Raw genomic sequence first — 24,385 nt, 5'->3', positions numbered from 1 at the left:
TTTGCGGGATGTTTTATGAGCTACTCTGGGGATGCCTCTTTTGCGATGCTGGCTGGCGTGGTCTGAAGACACTTTATGACCACCACATTGCCTTGTTCCCAAAAAGGCTGTAAGATGGCTTACAGCACTAGGCAAAATGGAGCCAGATAATATCAAGGGAATGGCTACCCACTGCAGTATTCTTGCCTGGAGAATCCCAGGGACAGAGGAGTCTGATAGGCTACAGTCCATGGGGTCGCAAAGAGTTGGACCCGATTGAGTGACTAACACTTTCTCTTTCAACATCACTTGAAATAGGTGAGAGGGGGATAAAGGGGCCAAGAATGAGGCTGGCATAAGTAAGGAAGAGCAAAGTGCCCTGTATCCTGGGATGGAGCACAAACTTAACTCTAGTTTTTATCGGCAAGTTTGAAAACCCAACTCACAGTGTCCATAAGATAGTGGCAAGTGCAGTAACTCTTCAGGAGAAGCACAAATATCCAGTGCAAAGGGCAGAATGAAACAACTCCTGAGAGTCCATATAAAGAGGCCATTGTGCAATGTAATCAACAACATTCTTACAGGGACACAATGATAAACTTCATGTAACCATTTTGCAGAATGTCCTGCAGTGCTGACCAAGGACGATGCAGACCAAAGACGAATCCTGAGGGTACAAAAAGAATTTTCTGGGTGCCTGCCTGACTTTAATTCTGAGATACATTTTAAAGGGTCTGAGGAAATAGTAAAAACCAAACCCTTAATGTTCCTTTATACATTTGGCCCAAGGTAAACCCATAGCTGATAGATATTAAGTAGCTGGAAGTTCAAAACTAGATATCTTCCATGTGGAGTTCTACTATTTCAGAGATCTAGGGGGCAAGTAGTAACACAATGGAACACTGAGTAAGTGTAGGAGTAACACCTTTTGGGTAAATTTAGCAGTCTCAATAATCAGGAGTTTCTGAGGGAGTACTCTAGTGTTTGGCCAAGATTCTCTTTAGGAAAAAAAAAAAGTGGAATATGTACTCTCAGACAGATGGGCCATTTAGGTTCCAAATTTCTGCTCAGTATAACCTAGTCTTAATTAATATTAGTCTGGAAAATGTGTAAGAAAGGCAAACTAAACATTGTGGCCATTAAAATTAATCCTCCCCTCCCCTAACTCCTGAAAAACATCCGCAGAAAGCCTGGCTTTGAATCCTGTGATTTCTTGTTGTTCTTCCAAGTTAAATGATTTTCGTAATGTACATCAAGGTATCTGAATGAAGTGGCTTCTGTATAGAATTAATCAGGAGTCAACTGAAATTCAGAAAATACCTTGGTTTTTTAAAACTTTAAGAGCTCTATATATACAGAGGACATTACATTTTTGTCCAATACTCATGTTCTAAAATTTTCTGGCCTGTAATTTTCCTATATAATATCTTCTGGCATATTGGTTTGGCATTTCTATGTAATGGAATATAACAATTCTGGTTTTATCTTTTGCCTAGATCTTAGTGGATCTTTTCTCATTTTGAGATATTTACTTCCAATAGGGAATAACCTCTGTCTTCTATTACAAGTTAATCACTCAAAGGATATTGCCTATAAGTTTAAAATACACATAATGGCCCATCTCTGGGAACCCTGCCTACCAGGGAATGAGAATTTAGCTAAAGTACCTTTGATTGGCTCACAGGAAACATCCTGACCAGGCCCACCTGTGAACAGTTAAAGGAAGGGGCAATTAACGCATCCTCTCTGGGATTTGGGTGGAACCAGAACTTTAACCCCATCCCCTTCGGTATAAAAGAAGCCTGAGTTCTCACCAGGAAGATTGTTTCTTGGGATACTAGCCCATCATGTTCTTAGTCTGCTGGTTTTCCAAATAGAGTCGCTATGACGTGCCCAAAAACGCTTGATTTACTTGCCTGGCTTTGGTGAGACGTATGAACTTGGATTTGGTTAACAAATTGACAAGGCCAGTCAGGAGCCTTGCTGCTGGTGGGCAGCCAGTCTCGGCTGGGGAATTTTCAGGTAAAGGCCTTAACCGGGGCTGCTTGCCCTGAGGGTCTTCCCTTCAAGATTTCCAAAATGGAACAGGCGGGCCCCAGGGCGTGGCAGTGGGAGCCGGGAATCGGGAATGGGTATCTAGGAACTGATGGACTCAGTACAGTAGGGTTAGTCGCTCCAGTATGTGAAAATGCGGGGAGTTCTTTCTCTTCCATTTTGGGTTTTCTCCTCTGGAATAAACCAAACATGTTTTCTATTTGAGTGGGATGTGTGTGTGCTGCGTCACCTCAGTTATGTCCAACTCTTTGCAACCCTATGGATTGTATGTAGCCCACCAGGCTCATCTGTCCATGGAATCCTCCAGGCAGGAACACTGGAGTGGGCTGCCATGCCCTCCTCCAGGGGATCTGCCTGACCCAGGTTTCAAACCTGCATCTCTTTCTTCTCCTGCATTGGCAGGCGTGTTCCTTACCACGAGCGCCACCTGGGAAGCATCCTGTTGGAAAGAGAAAACAGTTCTTGGACTTTTCCCTGGTTTGTGAACAGGTATTTTGTTTCTTTACATGCTAGCGTGTGTATGCTGTTTATTTTGTTTGTCGTATTTCTGTCTTTTAAAAACGGGGAATGTTTCCACTATTCCTCGAGCAAGTTCTCTGAAGCACATTTTGGGTAAGTGATTACAGCTATGAACTCACGACTGAGAGGAAGGTTTTTGTTGTTAACAATGTGTGCCAACAATACCTGGTAGGGTCTCAGCAAGAGGTTGAGGTATTGTTACCTTGGGATCCTGTGCACCTTGTATTGTTGCCGTTGCTGGTCAAGTATGTCATTTGCGTCTTCTTGTGTCACTGGCGTGGATCCAGCAGCTCTCCGAGGAGTCATGTTACCCTGGGGCTAATGTTTCCTGTGTTATGTAAAACCCTGAGACCAAATTTGCGGGTTTACTTAGGGTTTTCTCTTTGGTCTCCAGGTTTTTCATTTTGTCTTGATACCATTTTTTATTTACAGACTAATGTCAAATGGAGGAAAGCAACAGCAGCAACAACAAAAAGCCTATCTGTTCTTGTCTGAAAGCAGGATATTCTCAGGGAGAAGATAAAGTTTCCACTTGGTTCCTAAAATCACCCAAAACCCCATCCCAGATTCAGCCTGGTTAGCTAACGTCAAGGGGAAAAGACATTCTTTGGTTGGAGATGATCAATTGTTGTTTATGGTTTTATAGTGGCCTTTGAATGGCTCTATAGCTATTCTTCGAAGAAAGGGAAAAAGAAAGATGAAATCCTCTATGTGCAGCATTTGTCTTATTACATCAGGGTGGAGAAAAGACAGACAGTCGTCACCTTTATGGTAAAAGAAGAAGTGAAGTGAAGTCACTCAGTCATGTCTGACTCTTTGCGACCCCATGGACTGTAGCCTACAAGGCTCCTCTGTCCATGGAATTTTCCAGGCAAGAGTACTGGAGTGGGTTGCCATTTCCTTCTCCAGGGGATCATCCTGACTCAGGGATCGAACCTGAGTTTCCCACATTGCAGGCAGACGCTTTACCATCTGAGCCACCAGGGAAGCCCCAAGGGAAAATCTGTCACACAAGAAGGAAAGAAAGGGGATGCGGGTGCGGATATGTTGCTCCAAGCTCCGGCTGAGCTGACCGTCCCAGCTCCTCCAGCTGTTATGCCAACATACTCACCCCTTCCAGTGCCTCTTGTTCTTTGTTTTGTCATTTAGTTTCTCAGTTGTATCTGACTCTTTGCGACACCATTAACTGTAGCTCCCCATTAACTGCCTGGCTCCTCCATCAAAGGGTTTTCCCAGGCAAGAATACTGGAATGGGTTTCCCGACCTAGGTGTTGAACTTGCATCATCTCCTACATTGGCAGGCAGACTCCTTACCACTGAGCCACCAAGGAAGCCCTGCCTCCTGATCCTGCCCAGTCCCAGTTCCCTACACTGGGGATTAGGAAGTGGTCAGACTGGCTCCATCTCCTCGTAGAGTCGATTAGAAAATCCTGTGTTAGTTCCTGGGGCAGAGAGACCTAGTCTGGCATCGCCTTTAAATGCACAAGGCACTCAGTTTGAGCCAGGAGCCATTTTGGAGCAGGGCAATTTCCCTTGTGCCGATATTCTGTAGGCGGTCTTAATACAAATGACAGGGACCTGGGTTTCTATGAATCCATGGTCCTTTCTCCTTCTCAGACTTGTTTAATTGGAAAGATGGCAGCCCTCCTTAGAGGGAGGATATGCTTGCAGGAGCCGAAAGGACAATGGTCATTGATAAGGCCAGGGAAGAAGTGTATCAGCTCCACTAATAGACCCAAATGGCCCACTGGAAGCGCACTTGCCAGTACCCACAAATGAGCCAAATCAGAACCCCAGTGAGTGAGGACCCCCTTATTAGAGCCCTGTCATAAGTTCATCTTGGCAGGGCTTTGAAAAGAGGTACCAGAGCAAAAGGGTTTGAACAAAATTCAGGAAATTCAGCAAAAAACAAAGATGCCTCATTTCTTTTTTTAAAGCCAGCATAAAGCACTTTTATTGCAATAATAAAACTTGAGACTCATGTGTGTGTGTGTTGGGGGGGGAGAATGTGTGTGTGCGCACATGCACTCATGCATACTCAGTCATGTCTGACTCTCTGCAATCACATGGACTATAGCCTGCCAGCCTCCTTTGTCCATGGGATTCTCCAGGCGAGAATATTGGAGTGGATTGCCATCTTCCCGACTCAGGGATTGAACCCGCGTATCCTGAGGTGGCAGGTGGATTCTTTACCAAGGTGCCACCTGGGAAGCCTCTGGAGACAGGGGGAATAGGCAGCAATTGCTCTCACCAAATCAGTACATGGGATAGCAAGATGGTGGGGGAGAAGGAGGAGCCAGGAAACTCTGAGATCAGTAGGGCTTGCCGAGCAGAAAAACCAAGAGATGCTGAAGGTGTGATGACCAACATCATTTTCTTAAGACAGCAGGATTTGTCATGATGGCTGGGCTTTCATAGGTGTTAAGTATCTACAACAACACCCTCAATTTAACTTTCAATTAAAGTTTTTAAAATTTAAGAAGTGGTGCCTGGATGGTTATAAGATTTATAAGAGTCACGAATATCCATTAAAAAAAAAAAAAAGGTCATGAAGAAGGCTTCAGAGGTCCCTTCTGGCTTGGGGACAGATACAGGGGAAGGTGGGGGTGGGACAGTAGAGGCAAAGACTCTCCCCCTTCCATTTAATTTTGGGTTGGGCTTCTAATTCAACCCAAAGACATCTCTAAACTTGGAGAATAATTTGGCCCTCAAAAGCACCTCAAATCTACTGTGACTTTGCAGTGCAAGAGCAACAAGAATGTTTAGTATGTAATAAAACTTTCATCCAGAAAAATAAGATATAGATTCTTTGCATCACCTCCCGCCAGCCCCATACATAAACATATACCAATTCCTGTTCTGAAGTTAACCCATAACTTGTGCTGTTAATACTTGACTAAAACCTAACTGCAACCTGGATCCAAAAGACTGAAACTCAACCTTCACCTCAAAATGAAAACAAACTAAAACAAGTAACGAGATTTATGGCCCATAGTTCAGGTCAACACCCGTGTGAGGAGAAAGGGGATGAGCAAAGCCGGTGACAGAACACAGTCGGCCAGGGAAGATGTTTATGCAAAGAGAAGTGGAACATCAAGAAAAGCTACCTGCAGACTTGCTGTGCATAGCTGGAGGAACCAGATCCTTCTATGGCATAGCCAAGAATGGGGAGCCCAGGAAGAAGACCATTCCAGTCATTCCAGCTTTAGAAGCTCCCACACAGACCAGATTGCCATTTGGGGGATGATGCCTGGATGCTGGGCATAATCTGGGGAGACAACTTGGCTCTGTGACCCAAACACATCTGAGCAACACTTTCATTCCAGCCTCAGATCACTTCCTGCTCACTCAGCACCCAGCACAAACTTAAAGGGCTTATTTCTCTCTTGGGAGGAGTCAGATTTCTTTCTATCCTCAGGTGCCTCATGTAGTGCACCACGCAGGTCTGGCTGCTCCTGGGGAAGGAGGGCCGGGCTCCAGGAAGACGGTCTCCACCTGCACTCCTGTGGTGTCCGGGCGCAGGTACACTGGGTGGGTTGGTGTTGCAAACGGCCGTGTGGCCCAGGAACGGACGTGCAGGCAGTTCCGCTGCTTTTTGGGGGAAAGAGTCTCAGATGTCAGGAGAAAGTTGCAAACATTAAATGGTGCATTTGGAGTGAACCTTTCTCCATTGGTAGATGTTGCTTTTAAAATGTTCAACAACAGGGAACAATGACTGCAAAAAGAAGATGCAAAGCTAAATGCCATTTTTTCCTTTCATTACTTTCTAAAAGCGAAGTGTAGTTTGATTTACAATGTTGTATTGGTTTCAGGTGTATAGCAGTGATTCAGTTATACACACACACAGTCACAGACACACATGTATTCTTTTTAAGATTCTTTTCCCTTATAGGTAATTACAAAATAATAAGTATAGTTCCCTGTGCTATACAGTAGATCCTTGTTGGTTATCTATTTTATATAAAGTGGTGTGTATATATGTTAATCCTAACCTCCTAATTTATCCCTCCCCCTCCCCTTTTGCTATGGTAACCGTGTTTATTTTCTGTGTGTGGGTCTATTTCTGTTTTGTATATAAGTTCATTTGTATTTTTTTCTTTCCAGATTCCATATATAGGCTATAATATTTGTCTTTCTCTGTTATAGGTCATTTAGTGTGATAATCTCTAGACCCATCCTTGTTGCTGCAAATGGCATTATTTCATTGTTTTTTCATGGCTGAGTAATATTCCACTGGGCTTCCCTGGTGGCTCAAAGTTTAAAAATCTGCCTGCAAATGCAGGACATGTGGGTTCAGTCCTGGGGTTGGGAAGATGCCCTGGAGAAGGAAATAGCAACCCACTCCAGTATTCTTGCCTGGGAAATCCCATGGGCAGAGGAAACTGGCTGGTTACAGTCCATAGCATTGCAAAGAATCAAACATGATGGAAAGACAGCAACCTACAAGAGACCATCCAGGAGGTCCCTCAGAATTGCATGAAATGTGCTTAAAAATAACTGAAGACTGCTGTCAGACCTCCCCAGATGAGGACTCAACACAAAGGAACCTGCCCCACTGGGGATTGGCAAGTAGACTTAAATGCCTTCAGCTGCAGGAAATTTCATAGACTTGTTAGTGTTTTGGGTACTTTTTCAGGCTGGTGGAGGTATATCCCATGCAGATAGAAAAAGGTTCTGAAGTGGTTAAAGTCCTGCTTAGGGAAATTATTCCCCGATTTGGATTGCCTCATGCCCTTCAAAATGACAGTGGGACTGCTTTTGTCTCCAGTATAATTAAACAGGTGTCTAAAGCATTGCAAATTAATTGGAAACTATGTTCATCTCAGAGACCACAATCAATAGGAAAAAACCAAGAAAATGAATCATCTGTTAAAAAGGAGCATTGCTAAAATGTCAGGAGACTAATTTAACTTGGGATAAGGCCTTAACAGTGACCCTGCTATGGATCCGAGTGGCTCCTAGAAGTGGGCTTAAATTAAGCCCCTTTTGAATATGGTATGGTCAGCCATTCCAGGTGTCTGCCTGGGTGGGAGAACCTCTAAATGCTCTAAAGACCTAGAAATTGCCAATTATGTTAAAACCTTGGACCCTATAACAACCTCTGCTCATGAGTTTGCTTCCACCAGAACTAGCCTTTCCAACTGAAGTTGCTTTACATCCTTTCTGACCTGGAGACTGAGTCCTTCATCACACCCGGGAAGAATAAGGGCCTGGACATCAGTTGACGGCAAGGTGAACAGGGCCACACACGCTATTGTTTACCATGCATTCATCTGTCAAGTTGGCTGGGGTAAGCCATGGATTCATCACACTGGGATAAAAAACAGTACCACTATCGTCTAAAAATGACTCTATTTCTGAGAGGCCTGGAGAGCAGTGGGTTTGTGAACTCTTAGAAGATTTACCTTGCTCTCTAAAAAATAAGCCAAGTGTTCATTATAATGTCACTGTAGCTAGAGAAGGGCCAGCATATTTAATTTTGTCCAAATAAATGGCATAGGAATGTATATGTGTTGGGAATAGGAACCAAAACCCCAAGTTTGATTAAATTAGACAATAAAGTGCTAAGGGCTTTAACCAGGTTCAGATAGTTGTAGATGAAAAAGGAAATAGGATAGTACTGCTGATCAAAAGATTCTAAGGAATATTTTCTGTTCAAGGTTGATCAATTCCATTCTGTAATCACCTCTTTGTCATCCCTCTTCAGCTGGAATTAGATCTTTGTCCCTTTTCCCACAGGATTCTGAAATGGATCATTGATAGTAGAAAACTGTAATAGGGAAGAAACTCTGTATTCTATTACAAATTAACCACTAAAGGGATATTGCCTATGAGCCTAAATTATACATAATGGCACATCTCTGGGAACCCTGCTTCCCAGGAAGTCAGCGCTGAGTTAAAATAGCTTTGTCTAGCTCACAGGAAACATGCTGACCAGGCCCACCTGTGAACAGGCTTAGGCAGTGAGAAATTAACACATCCTTTCTAGGATTTTACCTCCCCCACCATGTTTTAATATAAAAGAAGCCTGAATTCTTTTTTTTTTTTTTTAACATTTCTCAGAACTTTAATGGGTTACAGAATGGAGCGGAGGGTTGTTCGTGGGGGAATGGACTATGCAGGTTTCAGTGAGGCGTGCAGACCCTGGGAACTCACCCTCAGTCACAGTGTGAATACCTTCTCTTCCTGATGATCTCAGTATTCCTTTTTGCCTCTCTCTGAACTTAAAAAAAAGGAACAATAACACTTTTATATTGGGGTATACTTGACTGACAATGTCGTGATAGTTTTAGGTGAACAGCAAGGGACTCAGCCATGTATACACATGGATCCACTCTCCCCCAAACCCCCCTCCCATCCAGGCTGCCCCATGACATTGAGCCGAGTTTCCTGTGCTATAGAGCAGGTGCTTGTTGGTTATCCATTTTAAACACAGCAGTGTGTACCTGTCCACCCCAATTCCCTAACTATCCCTTCCCCCTATCAAAGAAGCCTGAGTTCTAAATCAGAGAAGATGGTTTTTTGTGACACTGGTTCACTGAATAGTAGTTTATCAACTTCTCACTCTGCTGGCTTTCCAAATAAAGTCACTGTCCCTTACCCTAGCAACTCATCTCTCAATTAATTGACCTGTTGGGTGGTGAGCAGTATGAGCTTGGACTTCTTAATGTACATTTTCTACTTCTTCTTTTGTATGTCTTTAAATCCTTAATCACCTTAAATATCTTTTGATATATGGAGTTGTTATTCAGTCATTCAATCATGTCCAACACTTTGCAACCCCATGTATTGCATCACGCCAGGCCTCCCTGTCCATCACTAACTCCCAGAGTTTGCTCAAACTCATGTCCATCGAGTTGGTGATGGCATCCAACCATTTCATCCCCTGTAATCCTCTTCTCCTCCTGCCCTCAATCTTTCTCAGCATCAGGGTCTTTTCCAACAAACTGGCTCTTTGCATCAGGTGGTCAAAGTACTAGAGCTTTAGCATCAGTCCTTCCAATGAATATTCAGGGTTGATTTCCTTTAGGATTGACTGGTTGGATCTCCTTGCAGTCCAAGGGACTCTCAAGAGTCTTCTCCAGCACCACATTTCGAAAGCATCAGTTCTGTCTACGGCCATACCACCCTGAACGTGCCCGATCTCGTCGAAAGCATCAGTTCTATGGTGCTCAGCCTTCCTTATGGTCCAACTGTCACGTCTGTACATGACTACTGGAAAAACCATAGCTTTGACTATATGAACCTTTGTTGGCAAAGTGAAGTCTCTGCTTTTTAATAGGCCATCTAGGAACAAGCATCTTTTAATTTCATGGCTACAGTCATCATCCATAGCGATTCTGGAGCCCAAGAAAACAAAGTCTATCACTGTTTCCATTTTTCTCCCATCTATGTGCCATGAAGCAATGGGATTGTATCCCATGATCTTAGTTTTTTTGAATGAGTTTTAAGCCAGCTTTTCCACTCTCCTTTCACCTTCATCAAGAGGCTCTTTAGTGCCTCTTTGCTTTCTGACATTGAGGTGGTATCATCTGCATATTTGAGGTTACGAATATTTCTCCTAGCAATCTTGATTCCAGTTTGTGCTTCATCCAGCCCAGCATTTCTCACCCAGCCCAATACTTTGCATACAAGTTAAATAAACAGAGTGACAATATACAGTCTTGAGTAAGAAAGGGAATTTATTGCCCCCACTCAGACTCAGGTTCAATCCCCGGGTTTGGTAAGATCCCCTGGAGTAGGAAATGGCAACTCACTCCAGTATTCTTGCCTGGAGAATCCCATGGATAGAGGAGCCTGGTGGGCTACAGTCCATAGGGTTGCAAAGAGTCAGACACGACTGAGTGATTACCCATGCATGTACACACTCCCATAATTAAGCAGTTGTCTCAGGACTATTTAAAGACTATGTCTATCTTTCCTTAGCAATGTGAAATCAAATATTACCTTATTCTAACATTTTCTGAATTAAGATATTTGTTTTATATTCTATTAATTTATATATTCCACATTGATAGCTAGAGCTTAATATGTCTATACATCCAATTGTTTCAATACAATTCCTACTCCTTCCATTGTATGTGTGTGTTCCTTCCATTATTCTATTTAAATTCTTTTTTGGATAGCCATGCCCATACATTACTTTTCTACAGTTTCCCTTTAAACTTTCATAATCTCTAAGTGCTCCAGCTCTATTTCCCTTGTGTGTGAATGTGTTTTGAAAGTGCTGGACCTTTTGGCCTTCAAGTAAATGTTTTTCCATTAATTTTTGTTAGTGATAGCGTCCTGAGATGAGGGTGGGATGGAAGGAGGTGAGGTGGGTTCTTCATTCTAGTTTACTCTCTCTACATCAGAGATGGCTGTCACTATTTTTCTCCTGAATCACTTAGGAAAAAACTCATCTTGCTACTCCAAACCTATCTAGTCTAGTCTCACAGAGTACAGTATAATCCTTTTAATTAGGGCTTCCCTGGTGGCTCAGATGGTAAAGAGTCTGCCTGCAATGCTGGAGACCCAGGTTCAATCTCTGAGTCAGGAAGATCACCTGGAGAAGGGAATGACAAACCATCTTGAAGATCGTGAAGACTTTGTACAAAGCCTGGCAAAGACATTTGAAATTTCTCCAACATTGATTCTCAGCCTAGCCACATTCTACAATATGTGTACAACATATAAGAAATACTAATCTTCATCTACCCTACAAGATTTTAATTTCATTGACCTTATTGGCTAGAATCTGATTTAATATGCAACATTGAAAGAGAAAGGAAGAAGAAAATGATCTAGATAAAGATAAAAGCAAAACCAGATATTTCCAAATTCCAGAGGAGTAAGTGAAGAGGAACTAAAAAGCCTCTTGATGAAAGTGAAATCAGAGGAGAGTGAAAAAGTTGGCTTAAAGCTTAACATTCAGAAAACTAAGATCATGGCATCTGGTCCCATCACCTCATGGGAAATAGATGGGGAGACAGTGGAAACAGTGTCAGACTTTATTTTTTGGGGCTCCAAAATCACTGCAGATGGTGACTGCAGCCATGATATTAAAAGACGCTTACTCCTTGGAAGGGAAGTTATGACCAATCTAGACAGCATATTAAAAAGCAGAGACATTACTTTGCCAACAGAGGTCTGTCTGGTTAAGGCTATTGTTTTTCCAGTGGTCATGTATGGGTGTGAGAGTTGGACTGTGAAGAAAACTGAGCACCGAAAAATTGATGCTTTTGAACTGTGGTGTTGGAGAAGACTCTCGAGAGTCCCTTGGACTGCAAGGAGATCCAACCAGTCCATCCTAAATGAGATAAGTCCTGGGTGTTCATTGGAAGGACTGATGCTGAAGCTGAAACTCCAGTACTTTGGCCACCTCATGCGAAGAGTTGACTCATTGGAAAAGATCCTGATGCTGGGAGGGATTGGGGGCAGGAGGAGAAGGGGATGACAGAGGATGAGATGGTTGGATGGCATCACTGACTCAATGGACATGAGTTTGAGTAAACTCCGGGATTTGGTGATGGACAGGGAGGCCTGGCGTGCTGCGATTCATGGGGTCACAAAGGGTCGGACATGACTGAGTGACTGAACTGAACTGACTGAACTGAGAGGAGAAATAATAAGAGCCTGAACAGAGGCAGAGGCAACAAGAGAAGAGAAATATGAAGACTGAAAAGGATTTAGGAAATGGACAGCATGGAATGTATGAGAAAGATACGAGTCTAGGATGATTCCAAGATTTTCCACTGGGGAGAAAGAAGGATGGTGCTACCTTCCACTGAAGGAGGAAACACAGGAGAAAGTGTTGGCTGCTGTTTTCTGAGGGGAGGGAAGGAGAACGTAGATGATGGTCTCAGTTTTATTTACTTTGTCTGGAGAATCCCACAGACAGAGGAGCCTGGCAGGCCAGTTCATGGGGTCACAGAGTCAGACATGACTGAGCGACTCACACTGATCCTATGATTTATGAGACAAAACAAAACATACTGACCTAGTTATAAAAAAACTGTGGTCAAAAATCAAATACTTTGATTAGAGGGTAAAGAAAGCTAAGAATTAAAAAAAAAAAAAAAAAAAAAAGACCCACAACTACCAGATAACCTTTTTAACATAAGATGGTGTAAGCTTTTAATATAACATATGTTTATAATATTGGAGATATTTTAAATTTGAAAATAAAAAATGCAGAAGTTTTTCTTTGTTGGTTTACCCCAAATTTGGAAAAAGAATCTTGGTACCACTTTTTCTTAAGATGTAAAAATGTCAGATTTTTTTCCATTATGATATTTAGTAATATTTTATCTTTGAATCCTTTAAAGACAAAGCATCTCATCTTATCCTGTTTCATAGCTCCCAAAATTCTTCATAATGGATAAGATACCTGTATAACTTTTATATTTTAAAGCAACTATTCCTGGTGTTACCTAGAATTCAGGCATTCCAATTTTGTCATATTTAGGTTTTGGTACCATATTGAATGGCAGTCATATAACTTTGCACTTTTCCCTCATAGTTCACTTGTACTGTCACTATTAATATGAAAAGGAAAATGAATAGTGCTTTTACATCTTATGAAATTTAAAACAAGAAAAAAATTTCTAGAATTTAGTCTTCAATCCTATAATTTTGGGAATGTAGGTGCCAACTGTTCCTTCTGTAGAAATTTTCTTACACTAAAAGTAAGAAAACGAACCATAATAAATGCTGCCAAGTACATTTCTCTGAATCTCAGCTATCCTGAGAATGAGCAAATCAAGTCATATATTCAATCAGTTTTGAATGTCTTTGAAGAGAAATATTCAAACTGGTAAGATGAGTTGAATAGCCAATCAAAACAGGCCATCTTTAGTTCAGTCTTTGAAATCAGGCTAACGGTCATTTTCTCTTGAATTATGTAAAAAGTTTAATCTCTTTCAAGAGTTCTAAAGAACTCTAAGTACAATGCCATCTAACCTCTTTTTATATAGCAGGCTCCCATATGGTACATCCAATTTATCAAAGAAAACACTGACTTGTCCATATGATAAGCCACCAACACTCCCATTTTATGATGTCAATGACTGTATTCATCCTATATCAAACTTTAGGATCACCTCAATCAATCAGTATATCATTTTCTTATAATGAACAAGACATTGGTATATTTCTGAGTTGGTTACATTAGAATTCTCAATGTAAGCACAAGTATAATTAGGTGGACATATCTGAGGGAGTTAATTTTTCCTCATTAGCCTTCTATTTTCAAAGCTTATTTTTTTGGCATGTAATTTCTGCTACATTCAATGGATATGATTTTAAAACTTACCATCTGTTACATGTTCTGATGCAATTTTTTCACTTAATATACATTATAGCATTTATTATTTAATAAGTTTTCATTAACGTCCTGTTGAAATTTCAGGCTTTCATTTAATTCATTAAAATGAGTTTTATTTATACTGGCACCCACATATACATTTTTATGTACTGGCAATAGTTTTTAGTAGAGTTGATTTCATAATGGTTTTTGAAGTAGTATTTTTAAGTAGTTTTATGACACAGTCACATTTTGTCTGAACACAGAAGAATATTTTTTACTTCCACAAAAAGCACAATCTCTTTTTAAAATACATAGCCTTCCTAGTTTATCTTTTCATTTTCCACTTTTGGTAGAGATAGGATTCCAAATAATTCCCTCTACAATAACAAATATAATAGCAAGTACAATGACAAATTGCAATGGACATTTTCCCCAGCATAAAGCAAGAAAATGAAAAATAGAATGCACAGCAAGTAAGAGCCTATTCTACCTAGTATGGCTAGCACTCAGGTGTGCAAGCGGCTTCCATCCAGGCCGCAAAAACCCTTAGGCTCACTGGTTCAGTACTGTCAGACTCTTTGCAGCCTCATGGACCGTAGCCCACGAGGTTCCTCTGCACATGGAATTTTCCAGGCAAGAATACTGGAGTGCGTTGCCATCTCCTACTCCAGGGGATCTTCCTGATCCAGGGATTGAACCTAGGTCTCTTGCATCTCCTGCTTTGGCAGGCAGATTCTTTACCCCTAGTGCCACCTGGGAAACTGCACAAAGACCCTAATTTGCTGCAGAGTCACAGGTTATGTGCCATGTGACTATTTGCACTCACTCTTTATCTGACCACGTAAGTGGGTTAAATTTTTTATAACATTATTCAGATCAATATCCTAAAACTCAAATAAAGCATATTTTTAGCCTCTTGTCCAAATCACCAAGAAGGCAGATGGGAAAATAATTTTCCTTTAGTACTTGATACTATTTCTGTAGCTTTTATTAATTAGTTCATTTGGCAAATAATTATGAGGTATTGTTCTAGGAGCTGTGGATACCATAGGGAGTAAAACAAAAACTTTGTCCTGGAAAGATTATGTTCTAAGGAGGGGCAAGATGGAAGCTGAAAAGCATAGGTATGTAAAAAGAGTAAGTATGGCAGACCTACAAAGAAAAAAGAAGCTGACTAGTACCATAGTCCAAGAAAGAGTAGTGGGAAAAGACAAAATGGTGACATCCTGGCATCAGATTGGAGGAGATGGCAGTAAATCGATTGTGTCAACCATAGGTTAAGGAGGGTGGAAACTAAGAACTGATCAATAGATTTAGCAATATGGAGGCTCTTGTTGATCTTGACAAGAGGCAATTCAGGTCTGTAGGAGAGGATGAATGAAGCAGTAGCTTTGGGAATGCTAGAGATAGAGGAATTTTGTTTTTAAGATGGCAGAAGTAAAACCAGAACTCCTTAACTGCTTGCTGGTCAAACATTACTATACTTACTTTGTGTAGAGCATGTGACTATATCCATCTTGACACCGGAGTTGCAATCTTACTGAAGAGTGGAAAACAATGACAATATAATGGAACCAGGCAATTAATGCTAGAATAGTTGAAAAGAATATAAACTGTTGGTTTCACAGAGGATGTGGAGTTTAAATTCTATGTTAAAAAAGTTGGATTTAGGTGGATGAAAAGAGCGGGAACTAAGGAAGAGTACATTTGGGGAACAGTAAGACTGGTCTGGCTGGAACTTGTATTAAGAGATAAACATGGAGAACTTTGACCATCAGCTAAGTTCTGGTTTATTATTTTGGCAGTGGAGATTTAAAAAATTAAATAATCCATCTGTGGTAGCTGTAGAATTAAGAAAAAATTGTTATAACTTTTATGATCCTTTTTAGCGATTTTCATTATTAAAAAATTCCCTCAAGGGACTTCCTTGGTGGTCCAGTGGTTAGGAATCCATGAGCCAATTCAAGGGACTTGGGCTCAACATCTGGTCTGGGAAGATTTCACATGCCATGGAGGAACTAAGCCTGTGTGCCCCAACTACCAAGTCTGGGAGGCACAGTAAGAGAAGACACCACAGTAAGTCCACACTCACCACAGCTCGATAAAAGCCCTAGTGAATCACTGAACACCCAGCAAAGCCAAAAAGAAATAAAATTAAAAAACAGTTCTCCCAAATATCTGCTATGGAATAGGACTACTAGGTATTAGTGCGTGCATGCTAAGTCGCTTCAGTCGGGTCCAACTCTTTGAGACCCTATGGACTGCAGCCCACTGGGCTCCTCTGTCCATGGGATTCTCCAGGCAAGAATACTGGAGTGGGTTGCCATACCCTCCTCCAGAGGATCTCCCTGACCCAGGGATCGAACCTGCACCCCCTGCATTGGTAGGCCCACTAGTGCCACCTGGGAAGCCCAGGTATTAGTGAAGTAAATGATAGTATAATCAGCTGAATTTTAAAATATTATAATTACTTTGAAGAATGAGGATTTTGCCTGCACATGACAATCACTTCCAGGCAAGCATTTCCTTTTAAAATGTTGATCTACTCCATGTTTATACTTTAGAATGGTATTTTTTAAAGTGTTTTGTAAATAATTTTGTATAAAAAATAAATTTTGTATAAAAAGTGAGATTTTTACTTTTTAAATTTGGATCCATTTTGTCTTTCTTCTTGAATTGCTGTTGCTAAAACTTCCAAAATATGTTGAATTAAAAGTGGCAGGGAATGGACATCCTTGTCTTGTTCCTGGTCTTAGGTGGAATGCTTTCAGCTTTTCACCACTGAGAATGATGCTAGCTGTGGGTTTGTTGTATATGGTCTTATATGAAGTTCCCTTTATGCCCACTTTCTGGAGAGTTTTTATCATAAATGAGTATTGAGTTTTGTCAAAGTTTTTTCTGCATCTATTGAGATGATCATATGGTTTTTATTCTTCAACTTGTTAATATGGTGTATCACACTGATTGATTTGCAGATATTGAAGAATCCTTGCATTCCTGGGATAAATCCTACTTAATCATGGTGTATGTTCCTTTTAATTAAGTGTTGGTGGATTTGGTTTGCTAGGATCTCATTGAGGATTTTTGCCTGTATGTTGATCAGTGATACTGGCCTGTAATTTTCTTTCTTTGGTGGTATCTTTGTTTAGTTTTGGTATCAGTTTTGGTGGTATTTTTGTTTAGTTTTGGTATTAATGCTTTTCTAAATGTTTCATACAATTCACCTATGAAGCCATCTGGTCCTTTTGTTTGGAAGTATTTTTGATCACAGAAATTTAAATCTTATTTCTTAACCTATTAGCTAATTTATACTCATAATATATTCAATTCTACTTTTAGAAAATAGTCTCTTACGTATACTACCTTATCAGTCTAACTTTTAAGCAAGTTTTATAATTCTAATGTGTAGCATGTAAGACACTAGAAGGGATTTCACTAAAATATCAGAATGGATTTAAAGGTGCTTTTCAAGCATGAGTATTTAGAATTCTTGGTGTCAAAATCAATTCTGCAGGTAACTACCCAAGTTGTTTTAATCAAGAGAAGCTGTTGAATCCCATTTTGTAGGTCAAAATGACAGTATATTAATGATTTAATACTGCTCAACAAAAAAATTCCAATTTGGCTCTCAAGCTTACTAGATTGTCTCTCCCATTTTTATCCAACTGAAGTGGAGGAGGCATTCTCCTAGAAGTTGCATGTTCCTTGACAAACTGTCTTTTATTAAGTCTGTTTTATGAAGGTTCTACCCTAGGTCCTATGGTCTATTTAATAGGCTTAACAGTTTACACATGTATTGAATATTTTTTACAATCTAGTTTAAAAATACAATAATCAAACATATATATGCTTATTGTTAATTTTATAATGCTTAAAAGCTTCCTAACATTTGAAATAATATTCACCCATTATAATTACAAATTTTGCTGTGCAAAAGCATTCAAGTTTAATCAGGTCCCACTTGTTTACTTTTGTTTTTATTTCCATTACTCTAGGAGGTGGGTCATAGAGGATCTTGCTTTAAGTTGAGTGTTCTGCTTATGTTTTCCTCTAAGAGTTTTATAGTTTCTGGTCTTACATTTAGGTCTTTAGTCCATTTTGAGTTTATCCTTGTGTCTGGTGTTAGGAAGTGTTCACATTTCTTTTACATGTAGCTGTCCAGTTTTCTCAGCACCATTTATTGAAGAGGCTGTCTTTGCCCCATTGTATGTTCTTGCCTCCTTTTCAAAAATAAGGTACCTGTAGGTGCATGGGTTTATTTCTAGACTTTCTATCTTGTTCCATTGTTCTATATTTCTGTTTTTGTGCCAGTACCATACTGTCTTGATGACTATAGCTTTGTAGTATAATTTGAAGCCAGGAAGGTTGATTTCTCCAGTTCCATTCGTCTTTCTGAAGACTGCTTTGTCTATTTGAGGTCTTTTGTGTTTCCATGTGAATTGTAAAATTTTTTGTTCTAGTTCTGTGAAAAATGTCATTGGTAATTTGATAGGGATCACATTGAATCTGTAGACTGCATTTGGTAGTATAGTCATTTTCACAATATTGGTTGTTCCTACCCAGGAACATGGGATATCTCTCCATTTGTATATGTCATCTTTGATTTCTTTCATTAGTGTCTTTTAAGTTTCTGTGTACAGTTCTTTTGTCTCCTTAGGTAAGTTTACTCCTAGATATTTCTTTTTGTTGCAATGGTGAATGGGATTGATTCCTTAATTTCTCTTTCTGATTTTTCATTGTTAATATATAGAAATGAAAGTGATTTCTGTGTATTGATTTAGTATCCTGCAACTTTGCTAAATTCACTGATTAGCTCTAGTAATTTTCTGATACTGTCTTTCTACGTACAGTATCATGTCATCTGCAAACAGTGAGAGCTTTACTTCTTTTCCAATCTGGATTCATTTCTTTTTCTTCTCTGATTGCTGTAACTAGGACTTCCAGAACTAGGTTGAATAATAGTGGGGAAGGTGGACACCCTTGTCTTGTTCCTGATCTTAGGGGAAATGCTTTCAGTTTTTCACCATTGAGAATAAAGTTTGCTGTAGGCTTATCACATATGGTCTTTACTATGTAGGTTCCTTCTATGCCCATTTTCTGAAGAGCTTTAATCATAAATGGGTGCTGAATTTTGTCAGAGGCTTTTTCTGCATCTATTGAGATGATCACATGGCTTTTATCTTTCAGTTTGTTAATGTGGTGTATCACAAGGCCCTGAAGTTTTAACACTGTTTTGGCTGTTCATACAAATGGGAAGGCTTGACAAAGGCAACAGTGGAGGACTGGCGTAGCCTGAGTAAGGCAAGTGCCTTCTGAGGCCAGAGGACAGATTTTTCAATGTGATGCAATTTATAGAAACTCGGCTTCAGAGAACCTGTGATTTCATCTAAATTTTAGCATAGCTAAATATTCTGTTAAACATCTTTCTCTGAAGAATGGTATGATTGAGTAATGCAGATAATCATTATGTGAGTCAATGCAGAAAAAAGTATTAAAACACAGCATACATAGGTGCTAACATTGTGGCAACTTAGAGCACAACAACCTCTTATCTGTAAAGACTCATTAGGAAAATCAAATACAAATAGAATATTTTAATTACAAATGTATATTTTAATTATTTTAATTTTTATTTGTCACTATTTTATTTTATATGTACATTAAATGAAAACATGTGATGAAGAAATAGGGCTCACCAGCTAAGTTTTAGGCTTGAGTTCAAACAGGGAAGAAACCTTGTAATCAACTGGGTATCACTATTAGAAGACATAAATGCTCCTAAAAGACATAAAAGACAAATACTGGTCATCTTTTTTTTCAGTTGTTTCATCAGGAAGAATCTTTCTCAGGTGATAAAACTTACAAGTTAAATTAAAATGCACTCTACTCATTGGCAAGCCACACTAGCAAGAATAATGTGATCACAGTACTTGGAAGTTTTTGATTTATAACTATACTATTCTCTACTTATAAGCCTGCAGTCTAGGAAGCAGAGCAATGAATCATTACAATTGTCTATCTGGGAAATGTCAAAAGACTAAGTAAGGGCAGAAGAAGAGAGAAAAAGAAAGAACACACATCTGTTTGAGAGACACTCCTCAATTAATGGAAATATATCACTAGCACATAAATCCAGTGCTAAAGATATACTTCAATTTTTTAAATCTTCAAGTAACATTACTAATAAAACAATGTTTTAACTCATGAGCAGAAAGTGCAGATTATCCTCTGAAGCACTGATAACTAAATTATTCTTTAACTATCACTGTGACTTACCCATATATGCTAAGAGGTTTAAAAAAGTAAATTTAAACTGAGGAAATGAATTAGACATTTGAACCAATCATTAATGGATCCAGCTTTTAAAAAAACCACATAGTTTAATTGATACTTTACAATACAAAAATAAGCATCCACAGAATGTTTATTTACTGTTTAAATTATTCCATATTTTCATATACCATGAACAAAAAATATTTTACCCCATACACAGTAACAGCAAACAAGTGCAATTTTTAAAACATTAAAATCTGTAATCAAATCTGTACAACAGATAAATAAATTTATACCTCTAACAGTTAAGCCTGTAACAAAACCAAAAAACAAACATTGCCCAAGGTGACCAGTTTACTTAAAATTCTACTTACGGTTATACGTCTCAAACATATCTTGAATCTTTACTACACTGCACACATTTAGATTGATAAATATTTTTTTAAAAATAGGAGGGAGTAATAGGAAATACCAAAATGGTTATAAAGAGCTTCCAAACATTGGAAATAATATACAAAAACTAATTAGATGGGGGAAAGCATATGTGATGAACCCACAGGGTAACACTGGTATTACACTGGTGTAGCTTAAGGAAAGGAAATAGGTGAATGTTTGGACTGGAAAGAAAATTTGGCCTTTTTATAAAAAGCTACAATAGCATCAATGACAAAAGCCTGTCATGGAGCCTAGAACAACTCTGGGACAAAGTGTACAAAGGTTTCAGGCTTATCTACCTGAAAACCAAAGTTAGGAAGAAAAGTCAGGTCAGGAAACATAATATCAGAACATGAACAATAAAAGACATACTGCTTGTCATCCACATCATTGCACATATAAGAAAACAACACTGCAATCTTTCTTGAGTAAGAAAGTTTTCGATGAAGTAGGAAGTTCCATGATGAAAATAGGTGCATACAATTTTTATTACCCTAAATTTAGTAAATATCAAAACACTCAGTGGTGTTACTAAGCTAATTTAATTATCTGTATTTTTACTGGAAAGGTAATTATTTCCCTGCCTTCATATGTTAACTTAAAATCACTTATAAATGGAAATGTAGATCCAGTAGAAAACACTTTTCACATGCAGTCCTATACGATGCACTCTGCTTCAATTTTTTCAGTATTTCACACTGTATATGTACATTTCCAAAATATACAACCACACATGTTCAACAGATGTCACTGAGCTATCTTCTTGCCACACAAATTTTTATTTACATTTACAATACATCTCCAGATAGACGCTGTTCTCCTCTAGGTAGATTCAAAGTTAATCTGAAGAGTTTTAAGTTTTTAGAATCCTAATGTCTTGATTTATCTTGAATGGATGATAAGATGAGGAGTCCACAAAAAAATGCAGCTATACATGCCAATCTTTTCAACAGAGATGAGTTATCTTTAGGAATAATAATCTGTGCAAGATCATTAGTGATCTGAGAAATTTCATGTGCCACACAAACAAATATGAAAGTGCTGACAATAATGTTGAGCATAGGGTTTCCAGGAATGAGGACCAAGATACCCCTTGTGTCTGCTGCCAGCCATATGTGATATTGGCAAATAAACAGCTGCAAGGAAAAATATTTCAAGTTAGGTATTTTCAGAAAGTCCATAAATATACTATAGATTTTCCCAATTCAAACATATGATAGCATAATTGTTTCACTACTGGCCTTGAAAAGTCCATTGTCAAAATGCCTATACCACAAAGTAAACTACAGATTCAATGTAATACCTATCGAGTTACCAATGCCATTGTTTTGCAGATCTAGAACCAAAAAAAAATCTTAAAAATTGTATGGAAACACAAAAGACCCCAAACAGACACACTAATCTTAAGATAAATGGAACTGGGTAATCAGGCTCCCTGATTTCAGACTAGACTACAAAGAGACAATAATCAAAACAGTATGACACTGGTACAAACACAGAACTACGTATCTGTGGAGCAGGACAGAAAGCCCAGAGGGGAACCCACGCCTACCGCCACCTAACCTACGACAGAGGAGGCAAGAGTGTACAATGGAGAGAAGACAGCCTCTTCAGTAAGGGGTGCTAGGAAATCTGGACAGCTCCATGTAAAAGGATGAAATTAGAACAAAAAAATAAACTCAAAATGGATTAAAGGCCTAAATGTAAGACCAGACACTATAAAATTCTTGTAGGAAAACACAGCAAAAACACTTTGACATAAACCACAGCAAGATCTTTTTCAACCCACCTCCTGTAATAATGAAAATAGAAACAAAAACAAACAAATATGACCTAATTAAACTTAAAAGCTGTTGCACAGCAAAGGAAACCATAAACAAAATGAAAAGACGACCTACAGAATTGGAGAAAATATTCGCAAATGAAGCAACTGACAAGGGGTTAATCTCCAAAATACACAAACAGCTCATGCAGCTCAGTATCAAAAAGCAACCCAATGAAAACATAGGCAGAAGATCTAGACAGACATTTCTCCAGAGAAGATATACAGCTGGCTAAAAAACACATGAAAAGATGTTCAAAATCACTAATTATTAGAAAAATGCAAATCAAAACTACCATAAGGTATCACCTCACAACAGTCAGAATGGCCATCATCAAAAATCTATAAACAATAAATGCTGGAGAGAGTATGGAGAAAGGTGAGCTCCCCTGTACAGTTGGTGGAAATGTAGCCTGGGCACAGCCACTATGCAGGAAGTACGGAGGTTTCCTAAAAAACTAAAAACAGAGCTGCCATATGATCCAGCAATCCCACTCCTGAGCATATATCCAGAGAAAACCATAATTTGAAAAGATACATGCACACCAATACTCAGCACTATTTACGATAGCCAGGACATGGAAGCAACTTAAATGTCCAACAGAGGAATGGATAAAGAAGATGTGGTGCATATTTACAATGGAACATTACTCAGCCAAAATAAAGAATGAAATAACACCACTTGCAGCAACATGGGTGGACACAGATGGATTGATACTGAGTGAAGTAAAGGTCAAAGAACTTCATTATATATAGTGAACTTATATATAAAACGGAAACAGAGTTACAGATGTAGAAAACAAACGCATGGCTACCAGGCGGTAAAGAGGATGTAGGGGTAAACTGGAAGACTGGGACTGATACATACGCACTACTACATATAAAACAGATAACAAATAACTGCTACAGAGTAGAGCTCTACTCAGTACTCCACAGTGATCTATATGGGAAAAGAATCTACTCTAAAAGAGTGGATATGCGTACAACTGACTCATTTTGCTGTGTACCTGAAACTAACACAACATGGTAAATCAACTGCATTCCAATACAATTTTTTAAAAAATCACACAAACAACTCAGTCAAAAAATGGCAGAAGCTCTAATAGATATTTCTCTAAAGAAGACATACAGAGGGCCAAAAAGTACATGAAGAGATGTTCAACATCACTAACTACCAGAAAAATGCAAATCAAAACCACTATGAGGTAGACCTGGGGAAAAGACTGGAGCTGAATGCATGGAGACAGCCTGAAGGAGCTGGGGTGTGGTGTGGCTGCAGCAGCGGGTGTTTGCAGGAGCGTGGGCCTGCTGTAGAAACGAAGGGCCACTGTTAAGCGGCGTGTGAAGGGTGGGCCGCCACAGCAGCCTCTTGCTCCACAGGCTGGCCCATGCCTGGCCTCCTCCGCCTCCCGGAGAGTGCGCCCCCGGCTGCCGCTGCTTCAGGAGACTCCTGTGTCAACCACCATCTCGGCAGGCCCCAGGAGCCCATGCCAGCGGGTTGCCCACATGCAGAAGAGGGGCTGCAACCACAGCTGAGCCCCAGGGGCCATGCAACGTGGGAGCAGGACTGAATCCTCTCCCCAAGGCTGTGTGAGCCCTGGATTTACACCTCCACTGGCAGCTCTGTAAATTCAGCACCTGTGGGGCATACAAATGGACAACAGATGCTTCTGCTGCTGGGAGGGCTCTGACCTCAGCAGCTGTGGGCTCTGCGGGTACACGTGCGTGAGGGCTGGGCTAGGCCCGGGTATGAGATGCCTCCACAGCTCCCACACTGGATTCAGAGGCGTGAGTACTGTGGTCCTGGGGAGACAACACCTCAGGGCCACGGCTGGCATTCCCACTTCTGAGGCGGAGCTGAGGGCAGTGCTGACAACAATGCCCCTGTGAGCCCTGACACGTGCAAGGGGACACAGCAGCTCCTGCAAGGAAGCTCAGAGGCTGCTCTCCCAGAGGGAGAGCTCCAGCCCCACCTATCTCACACTGTAGCTCAGAAATGCAGCTCAGCAAAGCAT

General features: G+C 39.9%; 1 protein-coding gene and 1 pseudogene across 5 annotated transcripts in view; both read right to left on the bottom strand.

Annotated features, from left to right (window-relative positions):
• Positions 1-5,747: 5,747 nt before the first annotated feature.
• Positions 5,748-6,300, bottom strand: LOC133072721 (peptidyl-prolyl cis-trans isomerase FKBP1A-like; annotated as a pseudogene).
• Positions 6,301-19,449: 13,149 nt separating this feature from the next.
• The window catches only part of CASD1 (CAS1 domain containing 1), a 53,862-nt gene continuing 48,926 nt past the window's right edge, over positions 19,450-24,385 (bottom strand). For 4 of the 5 annotated variants that reach the window (XM_061164917.1, XM_061164920.1, XM_061164919.1 and 1 more), the window contains exon 18: positions 20,247-21,684. In XM_061164917.1, the coding sequence (XP_061020900.1) occupies positions 21,418-21,684 (267 nt within the window). In that variant the 3' untranslated portion in view covers positions 20,247-21,417. Of the gene's footprint in view, positions 19,619-20,246; positions 21,685-24,385 lie in introns of those variants that run through there. The other variant, XM_061164921.1, reaches the window with a different exon arrangement.

The sequence above is a fragment of the Dama dama genome, chromosome 18, assembly GCF_033118175.1.
Source record: "Dama dama isolate Ldn47 chromosome 18, ASM3311817v1, whole genome shotgun sequence".
Classification (NCBI taxonomy): domain Eukaryota; kingdom Metazoa; phylum Chordata; class Mammalia; order Artiodactyla; family Cervidae; genus Dama; species Dama dama.
This window is presented reverse-complemented; position numbering and strand designations above follow the sequence as displayed.